General features: G+C 31.9%; 1 protein-coding gene across 1 annotated transcript; it reads left to right on the top strand.

Moving 5' to 3' along the window:
* The first annotated feature begins 11,768 nt into the window (after positions 1-11,768).
* Positions 11,769-17,131, top strand: LOC112697129 (long chain base biosynthesis protein 2a). Its single transcript, XM_025750164.3, has 11 exons — positions 11,769-12,249; positions 12,789-12,877; positions 13,027-13,172; positions 13,257-13,381; positions 13,471-13,564; positions 14,053-14,216; positions 14,523-14,684; positions 15,806-15,932; positions 16,053-16,219; positions 16,346-16,453; positions 16,742-17,131. Exons 1-11 carry the CDS (start codon positions 12,058-12,060, stop codon positions 16,835-16,837), a joined length of 1,470 nt encoding a protein of 489 aa, XP_025605949.1. The 5' UTR covers positions 11,769-12,057; the 3' UTR covers positions 16,838-17,131.
* Positions 17,132-17,332: the final 201 nt, after the last annotated feature.

Here is a 17,332-nt window from a genome sequence, read left to right as displayed (position 1 = left end):
ATCACTTTCCAAATTCTCACATCTTGAGAACGGATCCAAATTCTCATCTTATTTTTCCAATAAGAGTAATTTGTTCCGCTAAAAAGAGGAGGTCTAGCGGTTGAGTTACCTTCGCTAGTGTTGTTGTTGTTAAAGCCTGTGCTTGCCATGATCTTTTCCCTTAAACGGTTAAATCTTTCAAAGGGTTAAGCTCTGATGCCACTTGTAGAACCTATGCACAATTACTCAAGAGGGGGGGTGAATTGAGTATTGCAACAACAATGAATCTTTTTGCGAAATTTAAAGACAATATACAAAAGTGTTATTGTACTAGTATTTTTCCAAGAGCTTAACTCAATTGCTAAGCATTTATAAGGAGCTTTTACTTTCCAATAGACACCAACTCAAATAAATTGATCAAGCTTTTCACCAATCGGACTTAAGCTACTCCTTAAGTACTTACGAAGCTACTTTTCGATCACAATTTATTTGCTCAAAGGTAAAAGACAATAATATTGAAGAGATGAGTTTGGAGAGATGCAAACGCTATTTAGAGTGGTTCGGCACAATCCTTGTCCTACGTCCACTTTCTTTCTCAATCGCAATTGAGAAGTTCCACTATTGCCAAGTTTCAAGGTGCTCGCGCAAAACCTTTTACAATCCGAGTCCTTAGTTTCTAACACCTCACGGTATATGATCACCACTCGTATACTAACCCACTCCACTTAGAGATACCTTCTCTAAGATTTGCCTAGAGTACTTAGTATACCTCTTTGGTATCCTCACCGACTATAGTGTTTATAACTCTTGACTCAACCTTGGAGATCACACTCCAATTTACAAGGTGTACAAGAAAACAATTCTCAGAGAATTGTTGAGATGAAATGAGTACTCTCTAGAAGAGTGTATGATTACAAGTTTAGCACTATTGAACCAATTGATATTACTCTCTCAAATTGTGTATTATAACACCTTAAAAAAGTGTAGAATGAAATAATATGAACAAGATAGTTTTCAAAAATTCAAGTCAGTGAAATAAGGCTTCAATCCATCTATTTATAGATTCCCCAAACCTTAGAAACGTTGGGGAATTAATGGGATGGAGCCTTTATGTCAAAACTAGCCGTTTTTTATGTTTTTGAATTATTTGCATCGATGCATAACACTTTGCATCGATGCAAATGTGTCTTTGACGCTGAAATTTGAATTTTCAGCTAGGTTGCATCGATGCAACAAGTCGTTGCATGCTTTGCATCGATGCAAGATGAGTGTGCATCGATGCAAACCTTAAAGAATGGCTTAAAATCACTTCAAAATACTTAGGATTGATCTCAAACTTGTTGGAGTCAATTCCTATGCTTTTGTACCTTTGAAAACAAGTTTTAAACCATTTGGCTAGCATCGAATTGCAAGATGTGCATATGATATGATAATCAAAACATTTTGTGAGTGTGTGTTGAGAGATTTAGCAATTGGTTCTTAACAAGAAGTTACCTAAGTCCTAAGACACTATACTTGTCTTCAAATGTTGTGGACTTGAGTTTCTTGTTGTTGTTGTATTGCTTTCAACTCTTCATTCCTCAACGTTGAATGTTGGTTGATCTTTCAATCATGCTTGTTCATTCAAGTTGTTTGTTGGTTTGTCTTTCATGTCGTTTGTTGGTTTGTCATTCATCAAAACCTATGAATACAAACTTCACATACAAGCAACATGATTTACAAAAATTAGGAATCAAATATATTAAAGACATTGAAAAGTATGAAATTTATGATTTTATCAGTGAATATAATCTTCCTTTGCATCTTCCACAAATATGAGACAACTCACATATTAGCATGTCAGCAAAAAATATCTTAAGTTCAAGTTCGAGAAATTGAATTGGTAGATTACTCAAAAAATTACAGAACGGGCTTCATTTGAATTGAGGAGTAGACAAATTGGTGGAAGAAAAAATCTTGTTTATACACGTTTAGACTAAAAAAATTACCTCCGTACCAAAAGAATGAGAAGGATGGCATACGAAAAGGCAAGCATCTTATTAGCATATTTTCAACAAGAATCTCTAAAAAATCCATCATTCAATCATGATATTGAGTTAGATCTAGCCGAACAAATAACAAATAATTTTTGGACTAATGCAAAAATGATAATGGGTTATAAATACTTTGGTGATGTAGTTATTCTTGATAATAATGCTTGTAGGCCTTTGGGTGTGTTTGCAGGATTTAATCATTTTAGAAGGATAGTAATATTTGGAGCTACATTTTTTTATAATGAGAGTTTAGATTCAATTGAATGGTTGTTTAAAAAATTTTGGAAGACACACAAAAATAAGAAGCCTCAAACTATTTTTACAGATTAAGCTCCTGCAATGGCTAATGACTTGGCTAAGGTAATACCTGAAATATATCATGCTCTATGTTCTTGGCATTTGATACAAAATGGTATAAAACATCTTGGTAATTTGATGAAGAATAATTCTTATTTTTTGCAAGACTTTAAAGCATGTATGTATAAATATGTTGATGAAACTAATTTCAAAGGAATATAGGATAAATTATTAGATGACTATGATTTTAAAAGATACAATGAGCTATAAAGTGAATTTCAATCCAGACAAAAGTTACTTAGGTTGAAGATGGTAAGTTCACCACTATTGTAGCAGGTTTCAGAAGTATATCTCTTACCATTGTTTGATCTTTTTTAAGAGGAGTATGACAAATATTTTACAACTTACATAAGAAAAGTAAATGAAAGAGATTTTGTTTCTGAATATCTAGTTGCATTGTGCAATGAGAATAAAGAGTTTAAAGTAACATTTGATCCTTTCTTGAGTTCAATTTTATGTAATTGTAAAAAGTTTGAGATTTTTGCCATTTTATGTTGTCATGCAATCAAAGTTTTAGATGTTAAAGATATTAAATTACTGGCTGATCAATATATTTTGAAAAAGTGGACAAGAAGAACAATAAGTGGATTAGTAAAAAATATGCATGAAAGAATTATTGAAAAAGATACTTGTCTTACTAGCACATAATATGTTGAGTTTAAAGCTAAACAATAAATTAATTGATAATGACCAAACATTATTATTGGGATAAAAGTCAATTATATGTGTGATTAGTTTGCTTAAGTGTGCAGAAAATTAAAATAAAGCAAACTGTCTCAACAACAAGCTTCAGGCCTAAAAACTTCAAGGAATAAGTGGCTGAACACAAATTACACTCATGGCCTAAGAGAATATTTGTTACTATCACCAACAGTTTTCCATCAGAAACAAAAGCAAGCATCAGGCCAAAACCAAGAAAAACGGAAAGAAAGAATCTGACCCAAGAACAAACATATAACCCAACTAGTGATTCAAGTCCATTCACTTATTTGGTTGCTAACTAAACCATTCACTTATTTGATTTAATGTTCCTCTTCCAGGAATAACGATGCGGAGGATCTGGCAGGAGGCACGGCGATGGTGGCAAGTGTACGTTGGCGGTAAACGGAGGTAGGCTAAGCCGCTGAGATTAGCTTTGATGATGTCGTGATGTCTGGAGGTAAGCAATGAGCTCTCAATAATTTGTGAGAGATTTAGAGTAAGAGAGATTGGGGTGTGGGGTGTGTTTCAGAGAGATTGAGCCAGGTGTCAACTAAATGTGCCACATCATCTCTTCCGTGATGAAAATAGACGAAAGGGCCAATTTGAGTCACGTCTTAAAGTTTTAGGGTACAAATTGGGTAAATTGAAAATTGGAGGGCCAGATTGAGGCGAGAGTCAAATTTTAGGGGGCATTTTTTAGTATTAACTCATAAAGTTACACATAGATACATATAAAAGATATGTATTTAATGTATCTATTTTAAGTTGGGACACTAAAACACAATGTATGAGACATAGATTTTTTTTTAATTTTATCCCTGACTATTCTTTAAAAATTCAATTTTGTCCTTTATTCTAATCCTCATAATCCCCTTTTCTTTCTCCCATTGTCAGTTTCTTCTACTTTCCTACTTCTTTTCCTTCTTTTTTCTTTAGAGGAATGAAGCTTTTTTGGTTCATAGCTCATTGGATTCTCCATAACAAATACAAGGAGCTAGTAAACTATAGACGGAATTAAAAAGAAGACCTTATCTTTAACATAACTTTGTTTACAGAAGAAGTAAAGATTTGAAATAAAGAAATTTTCGGTCATATCATCCAAAAAAAAATTGTATTCTTCTTCATATGGAAGGCATTAATAAGAAGTTATCCTTTGGTTACAATCCATTCCTGGATAAGCTTCAAAAAAAATCTTTGAAAGGAGTATAAAGTCACTTTCATCCAGGAAGAAAGTTATTGGCAACAAATGTCTAGGTATAATACTATCAAGCTTGGAGACAAAAACACTAGATATTTTTATCAAAGAGTTAACGAGCGCAGAAGAAGAAATCACGTCACGTCCCTTATGGATAATCACGATTCATGGATTGAAGATCCTGTTTCATTAAAGAATATGGGAGTATCATTTTTTAAAAACTTGTATTCTTCTTATCAGATTTGCTTGCCTTTTTCCCTTGACAGGTTCTTTTCCTAGGCTTATGGAGGACGACATCGAAAAACTGGGGAAGGACATCTCAGAGGAGGAAGTTAAGAAAGATGTTTCCAATATGAAAGGTTGGAAAATCCTAGGGAGAGATGGGATTCCAGCTAAAATTTTCTAATTCTCCTGGGACACTATCAAGGATTCATTGGTTACTTGGGTTTGGTCTATCTTTTAGGAACCTAAGAATATCATGAATGTTAACCAGACTCTTTATATATATTATTCTTAAATTTTCTGCTCCTGAGAATTTTACTCATTTTAGGTCTATTAGTTTTTGTAATGTTGTCTACAAAATTATTATAAAAAGGCTAAAACTCCATATATATGTGTCTTGTCTTATTGGTAATAACCGAGCTAGTTTTGTTCCAAGAAAGGTTAGTACATATAATATTTTGGTAGCACAAGAAGTGATTCATTCTATGAGACTAAGAATAGCGGGAAAGGTTTTATGGCGATCAAGATTGACTTGGAGAAAACGTATGATAGGCTTAATTGGGACTTCATTTTACATACCCTCAGGGAGATGAGTTTACCAGAGAGCTTGATCAATATCATTGACTACTGCATAACTACGTCAATTATGAATCTTCTTTGGAATGGGCATCCATCAGAAGAGTTTCGTCTTTCTAGAGACATTAGACAGGGAGACTCCCTCTCATCTTACCTTTTTGTACTTTGAATTGAGATATTTTTCCACCTTATTAACTCTCAAGTTAACGATAGAAAGTGAAAACCTATCATGCTATGTAGAAATGGGCCTAAATTCTTTCATCTTTATTTTACAAATTATTTAGTTTTATTTACACAAGCTAGTAAAGAACAAGTGTAGATCATAAAGGAGACTCTTAAGTTTTTTGTGATAGCTCTGACCAAAGGGTGAACTTTTAAAAATTTTGTGTCTTCTTTTCAAAGAACGTGAATCACACTGTAAAGTAGGAACTCAGCCAACATCTAGGTATCAACTTAACTTGTAACTTAGAAAAATACCTTGTTGTTTTTTCTTATTTTGGAGAAGTACAACAAGCAACATTTTTAATTCATCATTGACAAAATGAAGGCTAAGATTTCTAGCTAAAATATAAAGTGCTCTCTTTTGTATGCATCCTTGTCCAATCAATCTTGGCGTCTATCCCTAGCAACATGTTGCAAACCGTGAAGATTTCAAAGGAAGTTTGTAATCAAATTGACAAAACTTGTAGAGACCTTTTTTGGGAAGAGACTGAAGCAAGCAAGAAGATCTATTTAATAAAATGAGATACTATTTGCAAGCCGAAAAGCATGGAAAAATTGGACATTTGAAAGATTGAAGATACTAACACTTTGCTTCTCATGAAACTAGCCTAGGGACTTATTCAGGATAATCAGTCCCTATGGGTCAGAATTATAAAAGGTAAATATAGAAGTGGAAAGCAGCTGATTCTTAAAGTTCTTTCCAAAGCTAGTAGCTCGAATGCTTGGAGAGGCATTATAAGGGTTGGAACCAATTCAACACAAATGTCATTTGGAGACTTACGAATGGTGAAAAGATATCCTTCTAGAATGATCATTGGGTTCCAGGCATAGGCTCGCTCAAAAGCTTTGCTATAAATCCTATTGACGGAGACAGAATTGATTATAAGGTGGCCGCTTATGCGAGATCAAAGAAAAATTGGGATTGGAATAGATTAAATCAAATCTTTTCGAGGGAGATCTTATAGTTAATTTAGATTGTAAAAGTCCCTCGTCCTGATTTAGGTGTTATCGATTAGATACCAGAATCCAAGGGTGAATTTAATATTAAAGCTGCATATGAAACTTATTTTTCTAATGGAAATAATACAGACAAAATCTTCAGAGATGTTTGAAAGCTCAATATGCCACAATGTCTTAAAGCATTTTCATGGCTTGTAATGCATGAGGCATTACTCACAAATTCCAAAAGAAAAATGATAGAGCTTACCAGTAATGAGAGTTGTCCCAGGTGCTCTGGTCAAGAAGAGACCCTGCTCCATGTTTTTCGAGATTATCACTATGTCCATGAAAATAAATAAGCAACATTGATAGCAGTCAATAAAGCGATTTCTTCAACCAAAACTTCCAAGACTGGTTCAGGAACAATCTATGTCTGACTTCTCGAAGGAAGGACGGGAATGTTTGGCCCACCTTATTTGTCACTACTTGTAATGCAATCTGGAGAAACTGAAATGAATTAATTTTTAACAATGGGAGCATCCATAGCTCGAATCTTCCCAGAATGGTTTAGAACCTAGCCAGACAATATTTGAGGTTCTACAAAAAATTTATAGAAGTAGAAAAGCCCTTATCTCGATCAGGATTATAGACATTGGTTGGTCCCCGTCGGAGGAAGGTGAGTATAAGCTAAATACTGATGGCTCGTTCTTCACGGACTTAAAAAACAATGCTTGTGGAGGACTTTTGAGAGGTGCAAAATGAAAATTCAAGGCTGGCTTTATGTTTAACAACGGTACCATCACCATAACCATGACTGAGCTCTAGGGAATTTATGTGGAACTAAAAGTCGCCATTAATTTGGGGCTGAGGATGATTGTTATTGAGATGGATTCATTTTGCGCCTTCAAACTTATTCACAGTACTTCTACTTTTCTCCATTCGAGTACCTCTCTGGTTAAGGCGATAAAAAAACTTCTAACAAAACCTGGAAATTTTCATATGAATCACATATTTCGGGAAGCTAATTTTGTAGTTGACGAGCGGGCAAAGCATGCACACATTTCTCCTCTTAGATTGAGTTGCTTTGAAGATGCCCCTTTTTCTTTCTTTTTCTTTAGACGCTGATTGTAGATGAATAAAATTTCCAAAAGTATGTTCTAATTAGTTATTTGCTTTGTCTTTTTCGTGTCTCATCAACAATTAATTCAAAACATTATCTTAAATAATCAAATTGTAATAAAATAATATATAAATGTCTTAAATAAATACACAAAAAATATAATTATATTTTAATATAAATTTTTAAAATATAAAAGTTAAAAATGCAACATCAATCAAAGTCTTATAATATCATATAAATATTATAGAAAGATATTCTTCTATTTTCATTAAAATAAGTGTCATTGTAAATATAATACAAAAATTAAATTAAAAAAAATCTAAATATATATCTAATACCAACGTTAATATTTATCATAAATCATTAAAATTCACAAAAACTTGTTAGAGATTTGTTTCATTAATATTATCTTCATCTTCATTTCCATTTTTCATCATCTTAACTTGAAGAATAAAAAAATATGTAGCACAAAATATACTGTTACCACCACTTTGATGAATATCAACATCAACATTATCTAAAATGTACGTGTTACTAATGTTTCTCTTGTGCTATTGCTTTATGAATTCGGTCTTCAATTTTATCACCAAAGTTTACTTCCCATTTATTTTTACCTTTCTGAATTAACAAGCCTTTTCTTTTCTTTTTTTTTTTTCGTCATAAAGAACTTTATAACATTTTTTAATGTCTCCACTCATTTTTTTCAAATGTTTTTTTTTTATCTTAGTAATGTTTTTTCCACTAAAAGTACGCAAACAAAACAAATATTGTCATTGTATCTTTTCATTCATAACATATCTCTAATTGAATGTGTGTGTGTGTTTTTTTTTATAACATTAGAGGAGGATTGTGATTGACTAGTAAGTGTTGGAGTAAGAAAAATGACTTGTCAAATTTTTGTCCGCAAATACATTGCTATTCTTAGATATTTCTTGATTAGTATTATTGTTGATACTTTAAAAATCATAATTAGTTTAAAGTTTATTCTAATGACCAACACTAAAATAACCAATAACAAAAACAATTAATCTAACTAATATAGCAATAATAATAACATAGTTAAAAGAAATTCAACAAGAAGAACAAATAAAGTATAAGTGAGTTTGGATAATTTGATTATTTGATCGAAATTAATCAATTCAATTTAATCATTCAATCCAATAAATAATTGAGTATAATCAGATAAAACTCATTTAGACTCGTTCTCAATTGAGTCGGATATCCGATTAGTCTTTCCAAAAATAAATCCAACTCAATTACTCTATATTATCGTATTAATCTATCATGTTAATTTGTAGATTTCATCTATTATAATATTTTATGGTGTTGATTTCTGAAAATTTAATCTATTTTTTTAAATTTTTAAATCATTTTTGTCATATAATTTTTAATTAATTATTTACTTGTTATTTCAGTTGGCTATCTGTTTTTAATTGAATTTAAAGTTATATCGGAGTTTGAATTAAAAAAATGATGAACTTGATTCAAACCAATTCAATTATATTTTAATTAGTTCGGATATATTTTTCGCTTAAATCCGAACCAACCCAATCCTATTACAGTCCTAAGAATAAATGAACAATGTGAGGCAGAATAAACATTAACAAGAATAATTAATCCAAAACAATAAGAACTTAGTTAAAATAAGGCGACAAGAGAAGAACAAGTAAACAGTAATAACTATTAACCAAAAGAATTAATCTAGCAACAATAACAACATAGTTAAATAAAATTAAGAAGAAGAACAAGTGATTAGTGTAAGTCAACAATAATTATTAGCGAGTTATATTTTATATTAATTTTTTTAATATTAAAAATAGTCCTAATAATAAACTTTTAGATGTCAATAAATCAAATGATTATTTTTAATAAATTTTAAGAAATCAATAATAATTTTGTTTTAAATTAATAAACTTGTAAAAATGTAAAATTTTTAAAATTTGACTAAATCAGCTACTAAATCTTCTATTATATATTGGTGTATAAATATATATTTTAATTAATTCAATTTTAATGTATATTTTATATTTTAATATATACACTATTGATATTTATATTTTAAAATTAAAAAAAAATAAATAAATGATTAACTTGGTTGTTAAGCTGATTTATTCCTATCATATTTTTTTTTTATCAATTTCACCGTTAGCAAAAAAAAAAAAAAATTGCATTGTTTCTTAATTTCTAGCCTCCATAATTAAACTGCCTGCAAATTTGGGATATCATACATAAAATCGTAATTTCCTTCTACTATCACTTAAAGGATAAATTATCAAAAGTCAACTTTTTTTCACTTTTTTAAATACTGAAAAAATAATCTCAATTTTTGTTAATGATAAAGATATTTTTAAAATATTTAAAAAAACAAAAATTATCTAAAATATATATTCATGTTTTATAAGTATGATTAAAATAAATAAGGTATTATTATTCTTAAAATTTTATTATTTTACATTAAGTAATTTTTTGTCAATGACAAAAAATCATTTTAGAAAATGAAAAAATTATGGATACTAAATTTTTATCTGAGTTTTCATATGCATTTTTAAAATAATTAGCTAAATATTTTTATAAAATTTTATAAATTATATAAGCAATTTGTCAAATATAAATATTATTTTTTAATTATAAATTTTTTTTTTGAGTAAAACCTTTTTCGTTTTCTATTTTTTTATAATTTAGACAATATATACCTTAACGATCGAAAAAAAGTAAATACTCAATCTGATCTTTATCTATTTTTACGAAGGATAAAGCGTCTAGAACACTCGATTCTCAACCTTTTCATTTTAGAATAATATGACTTATCTGTTAAAAAATTCATTAAATAGTAATGAAAATTAGTTTTGTGGGAGTTCTATTTGTAATTTGTGGAGATTTTAAACTCCCACAAATTATTAGTAAATTTATTTTTAAAAAATTCTTTTACCAGTGGTGGTTAAGTGAAGAAAGACCGTTGCCGAAAATGATGTTGTAGGAAAAAAAGTAATTGTAGCACTAAAACCTTTTAAAGGGAACAAAATAGCATCGAACAAGAAATGAAATAGGATAACATTAATATTGATGATATTTGTATTGATGATGATGATAGTAGAAGAGATAACAATAGTGATAAAATATGGTTACACAATACAAATAATAGAGATAAAAGTGATTATGACAAGGATGAAGAAGGTGGTGGCAGTAGTGGTCATAGTTGGTTATATTATTGAGAAGAACTTTGTGAGAGGTTTAAAACCCTCACAAATTATAAATAAAACCCACAAAACTAATTTTTGTTACTATTTAACTGATTTTTTAACAAAGGAACCATATTATCTTAAAATGAAAAAATTGAAGGCCAAAGTGTCCTTTTTTTTTGGACAAGGGGCGCCTTATCTTTCATGAAGATGGAAAAGGGTTGGGTTGAGTCTTTACTCATTGAAAGATGACAATCTGCCTCTTATCCTTCGTTTTCATTAAACGCAGTCCCTTATGTGAAAATTTTCGCAAAGGATTCATCAGTCTTACGTGAATGATAAGAATTTGACTAGAACTGTTTTAACTTCTGCATAATTATCAAAGTAATGTCTCAATCAAATAGTTATCATTTTTCTGTAACGTTATTTTAATGACTGTATAAGCAATAAACAGTCACAGTCCTATGGTTATCATCCATGTAGAATAGGTGAAGGTTAAATTATACAAACTAATATCACATGTAAGCATTGTCCGTCACTTTTTTTTTTGGAGATTTTCATACAAGAGCTCATACGTCTAACAACAGAGCGAAAGAATAGGAGTGAATTGTCATTTTTCAATCGTTAAGACTACGTTTGTTTACAGAGATAGGATACTGAGACAGAGACACCGACACACAAAATCGTGTTCGACAGAAGAGACATGAATAGAGACAAAGTGTCCAAAAATACTGAATTAGTGTATTTTTTATCCATCTTGATAAGAAAGATATTGAGATACTAAAAAGGGACAAAACTTATTTTTTATTTTTTCTTTCATTATTCTTATTATTTTTTCATAATGATATTTTTTATTATTATATTTTTCATCTTAAATTTTTTGAATGAAAAAAATGAGAATAAATTAAATTTTCATAATTTGTTCTAATTTATCACTAAATAGAATATAAATTTATTCTTTATGTCTTGTTCTCAATATCTTGTCTTATCCTATTCTTAGAAACAAACGCAGTATAAAACATGAATGATCTAAATTAAAAAAATAAAGACCGAAAAATTTTTTTACCCAAATATTTTTTATTTTTTATTACGTTTTAAACATTTTTCATTATAAAAAATGGATAATACTTTAATCAGCATATTAAAAAACCGAAGGTTATTTTGAAAGTTTCCTGCACTTAAATTTGAAAATATGAAAATCTTTTTTATTTAGATGAAAAACCAAGTTGTTTATTACTTTATTTATCTTCCACTGAAATTAACCGGTCAAATGGAGTTGCTAGAAAAAATAAAAAAAGAAAAGAAATCCGCGAAAGACAACTAAACAAGCTGGGGAGCGAGAGCTGGTTTGGATTTGATTTTTCCATTTGTCACTTTTCATTCATTCATTCATTCATTCATACTACACACAAACGAAAAAACAGATCCTTCCTTCCTCTCTCACCTTATTCTTCTTCTTCTTCTTCCTTCTCTCCCTTCAGAGATACACACTGATAGATCTGATAGGATTGGAATTTTGATAAAGAAAGAAAGATGATAGCGATTCCGTACCTGACCGCTCTAACCACATACTTCAGCTATGGCCTTCTCTTCGCTTTCGGTCAATTCAGAGATTTCTTCCGCAAACTCATTGATTGGTCCAAAGCTAACACCCTTCAAGGTTACGCTCCGATCTGCTTAGGCCTCGAGGATTTCTATATCCGCCGTTTGTACCTCCGTATTCAGGTTCCATTCTCTTCGTTCCATTTCTCATTAAACTTGAAATGAAATTCAACAGTTATTATTATTCAGAAGACTCTAATTTACAGAAACTTATCTTTTTGTTTGTGTGCCTAATCGATTCTAGACGTGGATCCAGAATTTTAGGCAATTCAATGAATTATTGTATTCATGCATTGAAATTCAGATACATAATGATAAGATAAAGATGCAATGACATGGGTTAACTTATCTCACTCACCGATCCGTTATATTTGGGCAAAAATAAAACTAGAATGTTATAAATGACAAAAGCCTATTGCCTACTAATATTGGTAAAGGGGTAGCATGTGTCCCCACTCCTTCAAAGTGAATCTTTGTCCTCTTCTTTACGTGTGCTTGAATTAGTTTACTTTGTGTCCAAGGTAGCTAGCTACTAGTATAAATGTATAGCCTCATTGAGACAACATTTTAATCATTACCATTAATCAAACATGACTTTAACATCCGATCTTTTTTTTCAATTAAAATATTAAGTAGATATTCCTGCATTTCTCTTTTTGCAGGACTGCTTCGGAAGACCAATATCAAGTGCCCCTGATGCTTGGTTTGATGTAGTTGAACGCTACTCGAATGACAATAACAAGACACTGAAGTATAACTCCTTAGTTTAGTTTTCTGGCCTGTGATTATATTTTCCGGGATTTTGGGGGTTCTTGAAATATTCGAATTTTCCTTGTGCAAGTCTCTAATTATAGAGTTATTGCTTGAGTAATTTATGTGGCTCCTGTTTCTCCTGAGCAGACGGACTACAAAAGTAAGTAGATGTCTCAACTTGGGATCATACAATTATCTTGGTTTTGCTGCCGCAGATGAATACTGCACACCTCGAGTTATTGAGACATTGAAGAAGTATTCACCGAGCACTTGCAGCAGCCGTGTAGATGGAGGTTAAGTATATCATTTTGTGTATTACCTATTAAATTAAATTTTCTATGTTCATTTATGGATGCTCCTTGTGGCTTCTACAATAGGCACAACTGTACTTCACAATGAATTGGAGAAATATGTTGCAAGCTTTGTTCGAAAGCCAGCTGCTATAGTTTTTGGTATGGGCTATGTGACAAACTCTGCTATTCTTCCAGTGCTGATGGGAAAGGTCTGTTACAAATATCTAGTGATTCTGCCTTGGTGAGAGATTCTAATTGTAGTTGCATGATCATTTGTTGGTATATCTATACTTTACAGGGATGTTTGATTATCAGTGATTCGTTGAACCACAATTCAATTGTTAATGGTGCACGAGGGTCCGGAGCAACCATTCGTGTTTTTCAACACAACAGTGAGTATCTTTGCTGCATACTATAATATAAAAGATGAATTTGTCATTGAGAATTTAGGTTTTCAGGTTCTCAATTAAACCATTCATAAACTTTTTCTTAGGGGGCAAAAAAATTAATCTATACTGTTAGAGTCTCTCTTTTTTGTTTTTTAACAACACAGGTCTTAGTGTCAGGTATTTGGTAAGAGATGATGTTGGCTACTATTCTGTGTTATATAATTACTATTTGACAATATATATTTAGGTTAATAAAATTCCATATTTGACAAATTGTTTCTGCTGACAGGAAAAAAAGAAAAAAGGAAAGAGTAAACTGTAGCTTACTGATCTGTTTAGTTATGTATCTTGAAAATGTAGTGTGTTTCACTTGGATACCAAGTTACCTCTTTTTGTCCTTTTGTTTCTTTGCTGTTCTTTAGTTAATGTTATGGTGTCTCCACTGGTCACAGCATTTTTCATTTACTTTCTCTTGGCTGTCTTGCCTGCAGTTCCATCACATCTTGAGGAAGTACTTAGAGAACAAATTGCTGATGGACAGCCAAGGACTCACAGGCCTTGGAAGAAGATAATTGTCATTGTGGAGGGAATATACAGTATGGAAGGAGAGCTCTGCAAGCTTCCAGAGATCATAGCTGTATGCAAAAAATATAAGGTTGGTTACTGAAATCTAATATACAAATTACACAGTTTGAATCCTTATCATATTATGATTATATAAAGATATAGAGATGATGTATCCTGGAGCCTTTCCATGTGAACTATTGTAATTGTTTATATAAACCCTTGTTCCACCTATAAACTGATAAAAGGATAGTGTTTCACCTGAGTGATCTTGGATTGTGTCCATAACCATTGGTGGATATTTGCCAAGGTGGTGTTGTGTTACTTGACGTTATCAAGTTTTATTCTTTGGTTTAGTTTCATTTATTCGTTTCTGCATACTCGAACTGTTGTTTAGGCCTACACATACTTGGATGAAGCACACAGCATTGGAGCAGTGGGCAAAACAGGAAGAGGGGTTTGCGAGCTATTAGGTGTGGATACTGCTGATATTGACATCATGATGGGGACCTTTACCAAATCATTTGGATCATGTGGAGGTTACATTGCAGGATCTGAGGTATGTTCTTTTTATTTTTTATTTTTTAAAAAAAATATCTTGACTCTGAATTCAGTGATTAACAACCAGGAAGTGAGCTACAGAAATCTGTTGTAAGAGATTTTGATTTGTTCCCCCATATTGACTATTTATTTTGTTTTATCGTTGGTGTGTAATGCAAATTGGTTTGGCATAGCTAAACAATTCTACATATGCCATTATGTGAGGTACAAAGAGGTGATGGAATGGCAACTAGGTTGATGTTTCCCATGTTTAGTATACAGTGTGTGCATGTACGTATGTTGCATATTACAACTAGGTAAATAATCTCAATAGCCCCTTAATTATTAGAAAGATTTCATATTGGAAAACCTATGCACTAAAAGCCCAGTCCCAGAGATCCAAAGGACGATGTGATATCCACCTAGCGATTGTAAGTCCTGATTATTGGTAGATTCTATGTTTGTGCTCTTTCTTCTCCGTCATCCGATTTCATTGAATGGGAAGGCTGGCTATCCTTGTCTACTATCAGTCAAGTGAGTGCTTTACTAATAGCTATTGTTGCTCGTGTTAGTTAACTGGGCCAGAGGCCTGAATCTCTTATAATCTATATCAAGAAAAGATGTTTTCTTTCTGCTTTTACCAGCTGAGAAGGGGAATTCTCAATGGTTTTCAGAATAAATTAGATACTAAGACTAATAATGTTTAGGTATGAAAGAAGTTCATGTTTGTGAATCTGCTTGCATTGTATGTTAGCTTATTGTGGGTTAAATGTTAAATGTATTAGTGTCACTTGTTCTCCACTTCAATGTTGCGCAGCACATTGTAATGCACAATGCATATGATACTGCAGACCTTGTTGGAACAGTGCACTTTGCATGAAAAAATAAATAGTAAGATAATGGAAGTACTTATGGTACATAACCGATGAGAGAACTTGCATTTTTGTTTCATGTGGCTGAAATAATCTAGTATTGCATCTAGTTATGATATTTGATCTACTTGTAGAACACCTTTGGTCCACATTAGGAAGTTCTTTATTTTGGATTGTTGCTTCATGTTTTTCTGTCTGGAATGCATCTGAGAATTGTTGAACCTTGCTGGTGCATAATTTAATATGTTGGTCTGTTGGATCTATTCAGGACCTTATAAAATACTTGAAGTACACTTGCCCTGCTCATCTTTATGCAACTTCTGTTTCGCCACCAGCTGCACAACAAATAATATCGTCCATAAGAGTTATCCTTGGAGAGGATGGTTCCAATAGAGGTTTGGCTAGCATTTGTGCTTTTTTCCTGTCTTTTTGCTAGCACTGCATCTGTGCTAGATATATACATACATACATACATCTTCTCACTTCATATTGAAGCAGAGTTGTTTGCCATACAGGTGCCCAGAAACTTGCAAAAATTAGAGAAAATAGCAACTTTTTCAGGTCAGAACTGCAGAAGATGGGATTTGAAGTTCTCGGAGATAATGATTCTCCTGTGATGCCAATAATGCTTTACAATCCTGCGAAAATCCCTGCCTTCTCTAGAGAGTGTCTCAAGCACAATGTAAGACTAACAACTGGCAACTATTTATGCTTCTTGTCAATGTCATGCATCCATGGCACGAATAATTTGTTTTGCTTTTCTTTTTAAGAAATAATGTCCGAAATTGTGGAAATGGTCCTGTTTCAGGTTGCTGTTGTGACAGTGGCGTTTCCAGCAACACCACTGTTACTTGCCAGAGCACGCATATGCATATCTGCTTCTCATTCAAGGGAAGACCTTGTGAAAGCCTTGCAGGTACATATTTTTACCTTCATTCGATTGTTAATGCTTTAAAAAAGAAATTCAAGTAAAATGTGATGGTTATTTCTTATGATTCTGAACAGTAGCTGTTACTCTGTTTCCCACAACTAAGAAAATGAAACTCTTTTATATTCTACCAGGGTTTCTCCTCCTGAATTTGATATCAAGGATCAATATTTGTGTCTTGTCATTTTACTTGTTGCAATATTTAGTTTGCAAAACTATGTTAGTTGCATTGGGTATTTTATGCTATAACTTATTGGAATTGTTCTCCTTTCTTAGGTTATCAGCAAAGTTGGTGATCTAGTTGGCATAAAATATTTCCCTGCTGAACCACTGAAGCAGCATCAAGATGGAAAAGCTGTCAAATTTGACTAATAAGAGCTGTTAAATAAGCAGGAAGAGTTTCATAAAAGATTGATGTTGAAGATAGTAGGAGTTATAGAAAGCATTTTTGTTTGGATTGTGATTGGTAGGCTATCAAACTAACTAGCATGTTGCTATGTTCTAATCTAGTAAATTTGTTGCCATCTCAAAAAGAGTGAACTATTCTTGGTTTCGCAGATACATGTGAATCTTTTTGTCTCCTATTGGAGGAGAGACTCTCTAATCTGCCTACTCTCTGGTCATATGATAATCTGTATAGTTTATAGCATTAATTTTGTTCTCCCATTTCCATTGGTAATTCGTTTAAAACACATATTTGCTTGGAATTTTAATTAAAAAAAAAATGAGTTTCGAATATGAGCAGTCCCTTTGGAAGTGCATAGGGTGATTGGCCCCTTGCCTACGCTTGACCCAAAAGATTGTTCATCTGTGATATACCCATTTTTGTTATGGAATTAGGTGGTTGTTTTTTCTTCTCCCAAAATG

The sequence above is a fragment of the Arachis hypogaea genome, chromosome 6 (assembly GCF_003086295.3).
Source record: "Arachis hypogaea cultivar Tifrunner chromosome 6, arahy.Tifrunner.gnm2.J5K5, whole genome shotgun sequence".
Lineage (NCBI taxonomy): Eukaryota > Viridiplantae > Streptophyta > Magnoliopsida > Fabales > Fabaceae > Arachis > Arachis hypogaea.
Note: the sequence above shows the minus strand (reverse complement) of the source record. Positions and strands in the feature narration are given on the sequence as shown.